This window comes from Panicum hallii, chromosome 8, assembly GCF_002211085.1.
Source record: "Panicum hallii strain FIL2 chromosome 8, PHallii_v3.1, whole genome shotgun sequence".
In the NCBI taxonomy this organism is placed as follows: Eukaryota; Viridiplantae; Streptophyta; class Magnoliopsida; order Poales; family Poaceae; genus Panicum; species Panicum hallii.
Window position 1 is genome coordinate 5,817,441 of NC_038049.1, and position 14,762 is coordinate 5,832,202.

The 14,762-nt window shown below is 43.8% G+C and overlaps 2 protein-coding genes across 2 annotated transcripts; both read left to right on the forward strand.

The window, feature by feature from the left end:
- Positions 1-1,749: 1,749 nt before the first annotated feature.
- Positions 1,750-8,463, forward strand: LOC112902789 (PHD finger protein ALFIN-LIKE 8). The gene is made up of 5 exons (XM_025971965.1): positions 1,750-1,946; positions 2,091-2,123; positions 3,208-3,436; positions 7,633-7,759; positions 7,839-8,463. The coding sequence occupies exons 1-5, from the start codon at positions 1,856-1,858 to the stop codon at positions 8,121-8,123; spliced, it is 765 nt and encodes a 254-aa protein (XP_025827750.1). The 5' UTR covers positions 1,750-1,855; the 3' UTR covers positions 8,124-8,463.
- A 4,389-nt stretch (positions 8,464-12,852) lies between these two features.
- LOC112902828 (putative clathrin assembly protein At1g33340) lies at positions 12,853-14,443 on the forward strand. Its single transcript, XM_025972015.1, has one exon. It carries the CDS (start codon positions 13,068-13,070, stop codon positions 14,247-14,249), a length of 1,182 nt encoding a protein of 393 aa, XP_025827800.1. The 5' UTR covers positions 12,853-13,067; the 3' UTR covers positions 14,250-14,443.
- Positions 14,444-14,762: the final 319 nt, after the last annotated feature.

Consider the following 14,762-nt stretch of genomic DNA (forward strand, 5'->3'; position numbering starts at 1 on the left):
CCAAATTTATATTGTTTCAGGATGAGCTTGTTGGATCGTCAGACCTTTTAGTGCAGCTGGTTGAAAATGGAGGCATTAGCAAATTTGAAGCAACTAAATCTGGCATTGCCAATAGTACATACACTGTTGTCTATAATGCTCTTGCGAACAGCATAATTTGCAGTTGCCACAGATTTGAATTTGCTGGGATGCTATGTCGGCATATCTTAAGGGTTTTTGTTGCTACTGGCAGGGGATTGGTTCCTGATAAATATATACTGAAACGATGGTCAAGAAATGCCAAGAATGACCTGTTATCTGCAGTTTTCGAAAGCTCAAAAGGACCTTTTGCTTGGCGGTGTAATGATCTGCACCGTGATGCTATCAGATTTGCCGAGGAAGGCACAATATCTCCAGTGATATACAAAATTGCCAAAGAGGCTTTGCTGAAACGTATCCTCAAAGCAAGTTCCATTCGAACTGCCTCCATCCCAAATTACAATTCGTTTCGGCTTTTTTAATACATCTATTTTGCTATACATCTAGATATACAGAATGAGGGTAGGGTCTTTGTCTTACTCTGTAACTCACCCTCTTAGAAAAATCTGGAATACCTACTGATGACGCAATGACACTTCTTTGTTTGCATTTGCATTCTAACAACTGTTACATACAAATCACATGGAGATTCACCTGCTGGCACAATTAAAACCCAATCTGGATGCTGAAGGCCCCGGTCTGGATGGCAATTGTTTCAGAATATGCTTTTGAGGTAAGTCTGCAATTGTTTCAGAGGAGACAAAGTCTGTGAATGGTGTTCTGAGACCGCACTGTTTAGTAATGCCGTAACAAATCATCCCTCTGAATAAACAGGAGGCTCGCGCTTTCTCTGCTGGTGGCTGAAGAAAGGCCCATTCTGGTGCTGGCACTCTTATCTTGCACATGATCTTCATTTAGGATCTGATGATGCTCCGAAGAGGACAATCATTCAATCAAGAGCTGCGTATCTGGCATCTGTGGCACCCTACAGGGATTGTAACATTGTTTGCGTGTAGCTGTCAACTGCGCCAGCTCTGTGTATCTTCACCATTCTTGCTTTTGTTGACACTAGGCTGGAAATGATCTATTGTGACAATGAAACTAAACTCCTGGGATGATGCATGCAGGATTCTGATGCCTGTGAGTGAATGCAGCACCAGCTTCTGGCATCAGTCTCAACTGTTGGTCTGTTCCCACTTGAGGCTGTCCTTTCTTTTGTTGTACTGTTATACTTGAAACCAAATCACAAGCATTCAAAAGATTGAGATTCATCAGACTTCACTGGCATTCATGCCCCTCGGTTTTGAAATCACTGTTCTCTACTTCTGTTCATCCTGCCAGAACAAGATATGGTTATTTACTTATTTATATTTATCCATGAAAACATCTTAATCTTCCATAAGTATATGCTAGTAGTAAGTAAAGTCCTGCATCCTCAATGGCATATTTATTCAGTTCAAAAAATGGCAATTTTACGCTAGCTGGCAAGTGGGCCCGGCATGACCGCGCCTGGCTTGCCGGCTGACCGTTTCCGCATCAGGGGCGCAAGTGGAAAAGCATAGTATCCACAGGGGCTGATACGTAATTCCTCCAGGCAAAAGTAGCCCCCGCAAACGTTTCATCCACCCCCTCAGCGTGATTCAAAATCTGAGCCCTGGTCCCCCCCCCCCGGCGTCCCCTCCCTCCGGCCTCGTCTAAAAATCCCGGTCGCTCTCGCAGTCTCGCTGTCCTCAAGCTCCAGCTTCCCCCCACCCCCCTCGCCTCGGCGGCCCCCCGAAACCCTAACCCTAGCCCGCCCCCTGCCCGAGCTCCGGCGACGAGCATCCGCGCCGGGGACATGGACGGCGGCGGCACGCCCCGCACGCCGGAGGACGTGTTCCGGGACTTCCGCGCGCGCCGGGCCGGCATGATCAAGGCGCTCACCACGGGTACGTGTTCGCGGCTCCTCCTTCCATTCCCCCCCTTCCGCGGGGTTTTTGAACGGTTCGGGGGGTTCCTGAGGCTCCGGAGCCTTCGATCGGTTGGTTCCTGGGTGGCTGATTTGGTTCCCCGTTGTTGCTGGGTTTTTGCAGACGTGGAGAAGTTCTACCAGCAGTGCGACCCAGGTGAGCTCCTCCGATTCGCCGTACTCGAGCATGGAATTCGTGCGATTCGGTCGCGTTCGTGCTGTTTTGAGCCGGAATGATTGGGTCTTCGAGGAGCTTGACTGGGAGGTCTTGTGTGATTTCTGTGTTCCTTGCTGGGAGGGGTAATTTTTTTTGTGTGTGTGTGGATTTGGTCCTATTTTGGGGATAGTTAGCTTCTCGCTTCGATTCATCCCTGGATTTTGCTGGATTAGTTTTTCTCTCTGCTGGTTTGGGGAATTTGGCCTTGAAGGGAAAGCTTCTGTGCCTTTTTACCTCTTGCAGAAAACTTTGATGGAATTGTTCTCTGTTGCTTTGGTGCTTCTCGCTGTCGATCTGCTATCAGATTAGTTTGGTGCTAACAAAAGGAGGTTGGACGAATGGCGTATAGGAGGGAGCTCCTTTTCTTTTTCTATCCCTGTGTTGAGCGACTTTCCTAATTGGATGACGTTTACCCGTACTGTTATTTTGGGTTCGGGAGAGCAGGGAGTAAAAGTAGTGGCAGGTGACCACGTTGCCCACCTCATGAGTCAGGAGGGGTATTTCTGGCCTTTCGTTTGGGCAAGCGAGAAGTCATGGTCGCTTTCAGTGACGACGCAAAAAGAATAATACTATGTACTAGGGAAGTCACTGGAGCATATGGAGACTAGCACTGACACAAGGTTACTTCCTTATCATGGCCCAATAGATTTCCTTGGCATCCAAGTGGAATCTTCCTGTTATTGTATTATATTTACTCCTGGAATAACCAATTACCTTTTACTATCTTAACTTAAGTTTCTTATTACTATGTGCTTTTCTTGGTATTTGTTTTAAGGGATATCTTAATGGACACTGGTAGCCACTAAACCCTGATTGACTGATACAACCTGAGTTGTACATTCGTACTTTTGTTTTCATGTGTTTCTGTTTCTTTCTGTCCCCCCTGTAGTTTCATTTTTCAGTGCGCATACAGTTGCAGTCTTTTTCAAACATTCTTGGTCCTGGTTTCTTTTGAGTCAAATAGCATAGAAGAAAGAATCTCGACAGAGTCTCAGAAGCTTAAGGCATAATATTTTGATTGCAGAGAAAGAGAATCTGTGTTTGTATGGCCTTCCCAATGAAACATGGGAAGTGAACTTGCCTGCAGAAGAGGTTCCCCCTGAACTTCCAGAGCCAGCTCTAGGAATTAATTTTGCACGTGATGGAATGGATGAGAAAGATTGGTTGTCACTTGTCGCGGTGCATAGTGATGCTTGGCTGCTGGCTGTGGCCTTTTACTTTGGAGCAAGATTTGGGTTTGACAAAGAATCCAGGTATTGTGCTTATTATTGATTTATTTCTTATATCTCTTATGTTGCTGTACCCAATCTTGTTATCTGACATTACTATGCTTGTGTGCTATTGAGTAGTGAGGTTTATTCTTATTGTTGTTATTATGCAGTTATTCCTTATCATTGTTTGCATTGATTATGTTGAAAATCTAAACTTTGGTCGCCTGAGTTCTAGAAATGTCTCGTTGAGAAGCACATTCTGCTAAGACCAATACGGCAATACGCCTCTGTTCTTCTCTCTTCGAGATATTTGTTCTGGAATTCCAGGTCATCAGAATCGTCATTGGTGCTAAGTTCACTAGTTGTATAATCTCCACATGCATCTTGGTGCCTTCTCCAACCAAGATTGCTGCCATTGCTTTGCATTTAGTTGCTCCTGGTTGGTTTATCTTTTACATTGTATTCGTGGTTTTTGGTCTCTTGGTAATGAATTTGGTGATTCGGTCAATCAAGATTGCTTTTTTGTGGTGTAGTCTGCTCACTAATGTTTCTCTATTCCCTCATGGTTTCTTCTCCTTTTGTCTCTAGAATTTTGGCGTGAAGCTAGCAGGAAAATAATAAGAATGGTCTTCTGCTGTTCTTATGATTCTCAATGAAAATGCTGCTTTGGAGACTTATTGATAGTACCATTTAAAAGCTTGAGACTCGTTTTGCAAAGTGGAGGGAGAGTTTTCTGATTAAACCAAAAATCATACTATTGTTTGTCAGATCATTCAGATGAGATGGCCATGGCTATTTGGTAGAGTTATCTGATTTACATTTTGGCAGAGAATAAGTGGAGCCTTCGAAGGAATGGTATCTTCCAAGTAGTTTGTCTCGCTCATTTTCATTGCTGTGGTTTATTCCTTCTTCGCCAGAGAATTCTTTTGAAGAATTCTTCAGTCCATGACTCCATGTGGTTCCATTTGGTGTCAGATGGTTTAATAGCCCCATCCCCCTGCCCAACATGCAAGAATTGTGTGTACTCTTGCGTTTAGAAGTTTGCAGCATTATTTGCAAAGATTTATGATGTCTTTGGCTAGAGTTCATGCCACCTCAATAGTCCATACAGAATCATTCAATCGTAGTATTCAAACTGCCGCTCCGTAGATGGAGGATGCTATTTGCAAGATATTGCTGACTGGACATGCATTTGCACTATATGTTAGTTGTCATTGGTACGCCATCACCAACAGTTCTGGCTGCTTATCCACCTAACTGATGTTCTTTTGCACCTGCCCAATGGTTACAGGCAGAACTTGAACCTCAAAAAGATGTCCTGTGTAGCTAGTACTGTAGGCTTGATCATGATGAAGGTCCCTGCTTCACACATTTTTTCTATGGCCAACATGAGGATCTGTGTCACGAGTGCTAGAATGGTTAGATGGATCATGATATCCTATCTTCTGCAACCTCCTTTATTAGTGATTCTTTTGCTCCATGAGAACACTGAACTCAAGCTCTCGTGTCACGTCATTTGTTAAACATCTTTGACTTATGATCTATCTTCTTTGAGTCAAAGAGTATGCACATACCTGGGCCATCTCAAATTTCCTTCTACTCAATACTCACAGTCAGGTATTGTTGATTCATCTACCTATTTGCACTTGCCACTGATTCACATTTGCTTTGGTTATGCTCTACTAGACCTAAAACATCTTGCATTAGGAGAGATGATGGCATCCTTACCTGTATTCTCATGGGCACTCTACACACACCTTAGTTTACTGGCTTACTGCACTAGGTGTTGCTTGTGTAATTTCTCGTATTTTTAGCTGCACTTTTTATTTCCTTTTTCCCCTCATGAGCTATCCAAGCTGTATTTTAAGTCTATGGAGTGCTTCTTTTTTCCTGGTTACCGCCTTGAGGAAAGGGTACCAAGATATGATCCTTGATTTTGTTCTATCATGTCTGCCATTTCCTTATTTCCCATCATGAACGAACCAAGTTATCTTATTCTGTGCAGTGTGTTTTTCTTGGTCACTGCTGCACCGTGGGCCGGGGCTACCATGTTATGATTTCTCACATATTATTTGTTCTATCATTTCATGAACCTTCTCGGTTTTTCCCAAAATGTGGAAACTCCTAACTGCATTTCATGATCATTCACATTTTTTTGGGAAATGTGGAAACCCCTAATTCCATTACTGAAAAATAGTGGAATCCATAAGCAGGAAGACATCTAGCAAGTGATTCAACAGAACAACTCAGCTTGACTGATAGAAAACTAGAAATTGATTATCACTTCACACTGAATTGCTTCTACTTATTGTATTCTTTCCTCATGACGTGTGATTTGTTTGAGTGTTTGTTTTATGCATATACTCACCAATCACCATCTTCTGTTGACTGCAATAGATGAGGATCCACATTGTCAACGTGTATGCTTCTTTATTCTTTTTTCAATCAATTTAGTTTCATTAGGAAAGCTGGGGGCCTTACTCTGTCCTGGTCAGGCATGAAAACTTTCTTAGGAGCTTGAGCTTCCCTGTAGTCATGGTGCAGAACTATTTTGCCATTATAATCACAAGATAATGGGAATCAGTTATGACAATTTGGCATGCTGTTTACATAATTTGCTAGGATCCAATTTAACAACAAAAGAAAAATCAAAGATAATGTCTACTTGTTCTTCTTTTGCTTAAATTTCTGGAGTGATGATTCTAGTCTGTAGCATGTCGCTGAAGTTAACTGACCATTACAACTAAGAGGTTCCCTGAGTGAATCTTTTAGCATTTCTTGTTAAGAAACCTGCAGCCCTACCTCTCTCTGTTTCAACATTGTTTGTATTGGCATCCATTAGTTATAGTAGTCTACATTGTGATTATTGTGGAGCGGCAGTGGCGGAGGCAGGATTGAGCCCCAGGGGGGGGCTCTCCTGTTCTTCTTCCTCCTCCCGCTTCCCCTTCCCTCTTTCTTCCTCAAATTTGTAGGGGGGGCTCCATGGGATTCCCGGCAGTAGGAAGGGCTCGAGAACACCCCCCCCCCCACCCCCTCCCCCGCGACCCACCGCTGGTATCCACCCCTGTGGAGTGGTAGAGATATTGCCAAAAAAGAAAGAAAGAAAACAGCAAGTAGTAACCTAAGGTGTTGGCATGCTGTGATAATTGCTGTTCTAACTGGAAAGTGTTAGATATATTGATTTTGATTCTACATTTTATCACAAAAAGTTCAGAATTTTAGGTCAAACTCAAAGATGAAACTTGATTTTATGAATGGAAAACCTTTAAACAATTAAATTTGTTTTTCTTTCTTATCACATGATAAATTTTTTATTGAAAATGTAGTTGCATCATTTGACATTAAATTCTAATTATTTATTTTGGCCTTAAAAATATTTAGTTCTACATAATTTTTTTTTGTGTGCCCTTGATATTTTCAGTTTCAAGCTTATTATGTCATGTTAACATTTTGATAGGAATACATTGATGTTTTTGAGTTGTCTGAATGTTGCTTCAGTCCTCTTGTGCTCATTTTTGTTGACATATTCATTTTCTCTCTTAAATGGAGGGGTAATTCCTCAATTTCCATCCAGTGGGAATCTCTCTTACCACTAACATAGCAGATTCTTTTCCCATATTAGAAAATCATAGCAATAGACACATCGATAGTCAAAATGACCAGTTTGTTTTGAAGTAATAAACTTTACTGCATTAATTTCTAACTGGTAGCAAGATGGAGAAACTCTTTTGAGTTCTATTATATAGGGATTGTTTGCTTCTGATCCTGCGAAAGCTGCCTGGCACAGGCAGCACATCCAAGTGCTCGATTTCATTGGCCTGGGGTCTGGATTGCTGCCTGGCTGCATCTGCGTGGCTCAGGACCGCATCCAAACAAGCCCATAGTCTTCTCCAACTACTCTGAACTTCATAACTAGTGTTTGATACTTTGGGTCTATGTGGCCGTAATCTCTTGAATTCAAGTTTGGTGATATGTGATGCTTTGTAGTATGCAACCCATAATATGGAAAGCTTTTTATTATAACCTAATGGAATTTGATGTATATACCAGACTTCATTTTGCAAACTATAATATGGAAAATTTTCCTTTTGTACTTCTGCTGGTATGTTTTCCTTACAATTAGGGGCCTGTAAGAGCATTTAGGTGTTCTACTATTCTATGCTCTAAAGGAATTAGATGGATTTTCTGACATTCATTGTCATATTATATATAGTCACCTTTTTGTGGTTCTGTTACAGGAAGCGGCTCTTTGTCATGATTAATAACCTCCCTACCATATATGAGGTTGTCACAGGAACTGCGAAGAAGCAAACCAAAGAAAAAACTCCGAAAAGCAGCAGCAAGAGCAATAAATCTGGCACAAAAGTATGATTCCATTCATTCTACTTTAACTGTTTTAGCCTCAAATAAGCTGCTAACTTTATTGCACTAAACACATATACAGCCACCACGCCAGCCAGAACCCAACTCAAGGGGTTCCAAGATGCCACCTCCAAAGGATGAGGATGACAGCGGAGGCGAGGAAGATGAGGAAGAGGAAGATCATGAAAACACATTGTGTGGTTCATGTGGCGACAACTACGGACAGGATGAGTTCTGGATATGCTGTGATGCCTGTGAAACATGGTTCCATGGCAAATGTGTCAAGATCACTCCTGCCAAAGCCGAGCACATCAAGCACTACAAGTGTCCGAACTGCAGCGGTAGTAGCAAGAGAGCCCGAGCATGATCCTGGTGGGTACATCCATCGCTCATGCCTGTAGAACCAAGAATTTGACTCGCTGTAAAACATCCGCATGGGACCCACTGCCCCATGGTTGCGCATTCAGTTGTTGCTTTCAGTGTAGGACCAGGTGTAGGGTCTTGATGTGCTGTTTGTTGTATGTCAAAGACATTCTAGATCTTCTGTTGTTAGTAACTAGCAACTAACTGTAGTAGCCTGTATTTCTTCAAGCTTCTCCCGGCGCGCCTGTATTGGATTTGGGAGTAGCTTTAGATCTCAGTTGTGCATTATGTATCACCATGTACTCCTGTTAATTCGTTAAAAGGTTGTGTGCTTCTATTCCTCATCGCCACTAGCATACTCGTAACTTTTTTCCACACATGAAGCTCCTCAGCTGGCCTTGCCATGTCTTTTTTATGTATCTCCGAAAGCTCAGTTGACTTCACCTCAAGTCTAGTTGCACTTGCCATCTGAAATATCTGATGGTTTGTGAACCTGTCCAGTTACAAAGTTCCAAGGTGTATGCCCTATTCTCCACAGATTTGTTTGTTGATCGTATGAGCCCGTTGACTCAACTTCAGCAATTGCAGCATCGTCTTTCCATCCAGCAGCGTATCTTTGCAAACTTTTCTGAGGCAGCTTATGAATGGTGTAAACCACAGTCTAGTGGGTGTTTGACTTTGGCGGTGCTGCAGCTCGTCAATGGAGCATGAAATGCAGATGGGCGAGGGAGGGAGAGGGGAGAGGACTGCATCGGATCGGATGCCCTGTGCAGTTTACAAGCATATCTGCATCGATCGCGGTCTGCTTTCCCCGGCTCCTCTGCTTTTTGGTTTTCTGATGTGTTCATGTCCCTGTCCAGTTTGCAGCCTATCAAAGCTTTATCGTCCACTCTGCCAACCTCGCCTTTTTGACTTGTCCAAGTTTATCCCTATTCCTTTTGCGGTCTGTTTCAGCGCCTTTTCTGATTTTTTTTCCCCTCTCTCGCCCTGGCGTGCCAAATCCCGGCGACAACAATGGGGTCAAGGGTATTTTGGCTGTAGATATTATGATTCAAGTGGTGGTGCAGCTCGGGTGCCACGGCGGCTTCTTCTGGCTTGCACGGTGTAGTTGTCCTTGCGCATCCGCAGCAGCTCCAGATCTTTGCAGCTCCACGATAGTGATGGAAGCTGTGTGTGTCCTAACTTTGTGAAAGCTGGGAATGGCCTTGGAGAGATTGTCTCACCTTGATGCAACTGTCTCAGATCATAAGGCTTCATTTGTCTAAGAAAGGCAATGATATAACTATTTATTTTAAGCATTTGTAGTAAATTAGGCACTCGTTTTACTTTTATCTCTCAAATGTTCATTCATCATGTTTCGATGTTTGCTAGCGTAAATTAAATTCAAATAAACAAAAACGAGAACATTTTTTGGGTTGCTGGCAGAAACAAGATTCCTGCAAAGTAGCTAGTATTCTCATGTCAAATTTCATAATGAGGATTGTTTTCTTCAACCTAAATTCGAATCCAAAGTTATACCTTCTAAAAAATTGAAAAAAATAAGTGCAACTGTTCTCTGCCAGTGAGTAATATTTAAGTGTTAACAGCACAGACTAGCCTTTATTATTAGATTTCGGAAGCACAAGCTAATTTCCCAATTTCAAGAAACAAAACAGGGCAATTATTTTGCCTTGTCATGTCCATCCTCATCTTAATAAGAAGAGCCAAGTAGTGATGCTAGTTTTGATTTCTCTTGGTCACTCTGTCAAACCCGAACCCCGTGAAATTCAGCTAATCTAGATTGCAGAGCATGAAAAATGGAAGGAAAATGAACTAAGATGATAACCCAGGACTGCCCATTGGGTACACATTTGCATCCGTAGAGCTAAGTTACGTTACAACAAAGCTTCGAATTTGTAATCATTTTGTTTGCGCAAACAAATCAGGTGTAATAACTAATAATATCACAAAAAGGTGTAGTGACTAATAAATTTTTAGTTGCTCCATGTTATGACTTGTGATCAAATGGAATGCTAAACAAGTTATCAATGTATTACTTCCTTGCACCACAATATGGGCAACTTTGACGCTAACGTGGTCCCTAAAAAGGTATAAATCTGTTGGCATCAATTGCAATCATTAATAATCTGTAAAATTTGGCATACCTTTATGAAAGTACATTCGAGACTAATCTTCGCATTTCAATTTTGCGCTCATTGCAAATATGCAAATATATTACAAAAAATAATTCAGAAATTCACCCAAAACAACACTCTTTTTCGCTGGAGCGAGTGCCAATTTAATTCCTCATCATTTGTATTTATTAATCAAAATACAATTCAAGGAATCACAACGATACAGAAAATGTATGTCGGCAAAAAAAAAAAGAATCCCTAGCTACATTTGACTTTTTTAAAGTATGGTGGATGCTTTACGTGTGTATTGCTACAGACTTTGGACCCATCTCTATTTTATACGTTTTATCTTCAATTATTGGGACATATTTTTCTCAATGTAATGATGATAAATTAATCAACAAACTACTTTCTCTTTAATGTATTTGAATCTGATGCTGTAGCAAAGCAGACGTCAAATTGCACCTATTGTAATCTCTGAAGATTCTGAGCTAGTGTTGCATGCACCACATGAAGGTTGTGCCTTGCCCGCTTGGCATTATTTTTCTTTACCTTCTCTTTTCTGTGGAATTTGTCAAACTAAGGCAAAGGCCAGGAAAGAATAACATCTAGCACAGAAATTTCGAGTTCACTGTGTCTTCCACTAATAGGCAAGTTATTAATTGGAACAAATAGAAACGCTTCCCTTGCCTTTAGTCTTGTCCAGTATCGCCTTTTCACTTTCCTCTGCTCCTCTCCAATGGAATGTTCTCTGTGCAATAGAGGGCAAGGAGACGGCTTTGCCATGTGAGTAACGACCCACCACTAGAAGAGGAAGCAATCAGAGGATCAGAAAGTTTGTTGTGTTTCTGTTTTGAAACTACAAAGTTTGTAGAACTGGAACACTTAGCTCATTTGAACATGCAGATTAAAACCTCAATAATGTTTAATACGAACTGAAGTGATTGATCCTTCTGTCAATAAGAAGCAAGTGGTGTTAAAATATCACGACCCCCGCACGCGCGCACACAAAACTAGTCGCTCACCATGACACAACCACCTCATCGTCCTCTAACCAAAAATATATTTTCTTAGAGGAGCCTGAAATTAAATTCATACACTCATCACAAAAGAGGATGGCATCACATAAGTGATCACGGCAAATGAATTGCTAGTCAGGATTTGAAAAAGTGATATTTTTTCTCCAAACACAGGCAAAGTGCAGTCACGGATATCTCAACAATTATTGGATCGAAAATAAGAAAAATTAGCAACATTATGTGGTTCCCAAGCAAGGAAAGGCACAAGCAGAGTTGAACACACACACACACACACACACACCAAAAAAACAACAATTAGTACTTCACCATTACACAACCACCTCCTTATCCCCTAACCAAATATATATTTTCTTAGAGGCGCCTGAAATTAAATTCATACACTCAGTGATAGGAAAACACAAGAGGATGGCATTACATAAGTGATCACCACAAATGAATTGCTCGCCAGGATTAGAAAAGCAATCTTTGTTCTCCAAACAGCAAAAATGGTGTGCCTTGGGGTAGTTCCCAGAGAGTAACACAGGCAAAGTGCAGTCATGGAGATCACAATATTTTTGGATCAAAATTGAGAAAAATCAACGATATTTTGTTGTTCCCAAGCAAGGAAAGGCACAAGCAGGTTGAGAGAACACACGCACACACGATATTTTTTTGTGAATAACTAGCTCACTGAAATTAGTCCTTTAGTTGATTCATGAAAAAAAGAAGGCCCTTAGTTCAGTGCAAGTGTACTTATAATAAGTTGCACAATGTCGTAACTGTTGAATTATTCCTTCTTGATCTATTTGTTCCAACAAAAAGAGAAACTGTAGTTCTTTAACCATTATTTCTCCTAGCTACTTTAACCACACCGCTATCGCATCCAATATTGCACAAGGAGAATATATGTGGGGTTGAGTTGTTTCAAATGGCTAGGAATCACGCACCATCAATTTTTCCTTTCCATTGAAATAATCTTTCTGGTGAAATCGTTCAGCCTACACTTTTCGCAATCCGATTTGCCCACGCATCCGGTGACACACTTTGCCCTACAAAGTGCGCCGGAGCAGCAACATCAACGCCTTCGTTAAACCATGCGCCATGAGCAGATCAAAAGCGTGCTACCCTCCATTCTCTTGTGCCAATTATGTATATGAGTGTAAAGCAAATCTAACATTATCCTTCACCTATATATGTAGCTAGGAGCCGAATATATGTAGTGTGACTTGTTCCTATTGGGACAGGTACTCCAGTGTGGGTTTCAACTGTGGTTCACCTTTAGTTAGTTCCAAATCCTACATTCCTCTCAAAAAGCTCCTTGTTTGATGTTGATGTGTAGGAATCCATTTGCTAATACTAAAAAAAAAACTGTTGCTGTTTGGGTCAAACCTCCTGTCCAAATGCCAATGGAAGAAGCCTTTGATGCGTGAGGCACCTCATTCCAAAGGCATTTGATTCCTCCACCCAAGAGTTGACCTCCGAATATAATTTCTCGCACTCTCTCTCTCTACCTCTCTCTCTCATTCATATAGTGGGAGCTCGCTTTCCTCTTGCTACCCCTTTTTCACAAGTCATAAGGCTAATAGTGGACTTGTTGATGTGCTCAGAGGCTGCTCTCAAGAATTTCTTGTGAAGATGACACTCCCATGCGACCATGGTCATAGCCATCTATAGCTCCTTCAATTCTCTCTCTAGGCCCACTTGCAGGTGACTGCATGCACAAGAGGGAGTGTGCTATAACTCCCATGCACCATCTCTCTCTTCTTCTGATCTCCCCCTCTCTCTACTCCCGTGACGCATGAGGGCATATAAGGCATGAAGGTGTTCAAGGGCAAGATTTGGGCAGCCATCGGGTCACTCATGGACCACGCGGGCACAGCGTCCACCAAGGCCTCCTTGGCGGCCGTCCCGGACCGGGCCCTCCTCGCCGACATCGAGGCGGCCGTGGAGCGGTGCACCGGGAGCGCTGGCGGCGGCGACGACGACCGACACGTCCACGAGATCCTCTTCCTCGTCTCCAACGCGCCGGGCGCGATCACCTTCCTCTCCCGCCGCATCACGGCGCGCCTCGAGGCCGTGCGCGCCCCGGCCGCCGCGCTCCGCTCGCTGCTCCTCGTCCACCGCCTCCTCCGTGCCGGCGACCGCTACTTCGAGCAGGACCTCCGCGGCCTCTGGGCGTCCCGCGACCTCCGCGTCGACGCGCCGCGGTGCAGCTGCTCCCCGCTCGCCGCCGGCGTCTCGTACTTCAGCGCCGGCGCGGCGGTCGCCACGGGCGCGTGCGCCTTCGTCCATGGCTACTCGGCCTACCTCGAAGAGCGCATGCAGTGGGTGATCAACCAGGCCGGCAACCTGGAGCCCGCGCGGCAGCCGCCAACGCGCAACCATGACGACGGCAAGCCCCCACCCCCGCCCTCCTCCTCCCACGACGCCGACGCCGAGACGCTCCTGTTCAAGCTCGCCATGTGCCAGAGGCTGCTGGACCTCGCCATCCAGCTGCTGCCAGACAACAACACTAGCGCCTGCGCCGCCGCCCGGTCGGCCTTCGGCATTGTGCTCCGGGAGAGCTTCAAGGTCTACGACGCCTTCACGGAAGGCCTCGACGCGGTGCTGCTGCGGTCGAGGAGCCTCGCCGGGATAAGCAAGCCCCTGAGGGTCTCGGCTCACGAGATACTGAAGAAGGCGTGCACCCAGACGCCGGACCTCAAGGAGTTCTACCACAAGTGCAAGAGGAGCAACGCGAGCAAGAGCCTCGAGTACCCTCTCGTCAGGGTCGTCACGCCGGCACAGGCCGCCGCGATGGAGATGTTCCCCATGCCGATCCCGGAAGAAGACGGCCAGGAAGCAGAGCCAGAGGCAGAGGCGGAAGCCAGCGACGGTGGTGGTTCGACGTTTGCGCGCAAGATGGAGACGACGATCAGCACGGTCTGGGTTGAGTTCGAGGAAGATGACAAGCTGATACCTGGTGACGATCACTCCTTGAAAGAGCCAAAAAGCTAGCTAGCTCGCTCGTAGGAGTTCTTGCATCTTATTGTTCAAGTGTGTTAATTTTGGGTGCTCCGGATTGGGCGTTCTCGATTTTACCTCTCTTGTTGATCTTGTTGTGTGGAAGGTTAATTATTTATTTGAAGGGATTTGTGTCTTCATTCAGCTGAGAATAAGCCAATTAATAATAATTCTTCTCCGTGTTTATCTCCTTGATTTGTTTGGCTTGTTTGACCTTGGCCTTTGGTCTTTATGGTAGCTATCTCATTGTCACTTTCATGTAGCTTGCTTATGTGCTCTTGTCGTCATATTATGCCTATACATCCTCCTTCTTGTTTCATTTGACATGCTCAGTTAATTGAATGGTGTAACAAGTGAATGTTGTTACTCCAATCAACTCTCAAAATTGGCAGGAACTAATGTTTAGGGTGCACCAGTGAAGCAAGTTATTTTTCCTATAACTACTATCTCAAACTTGCTTCAATTCACTTGACTTCTTTGCCTAGCCTGGCCCAACAAAGCAGGGAG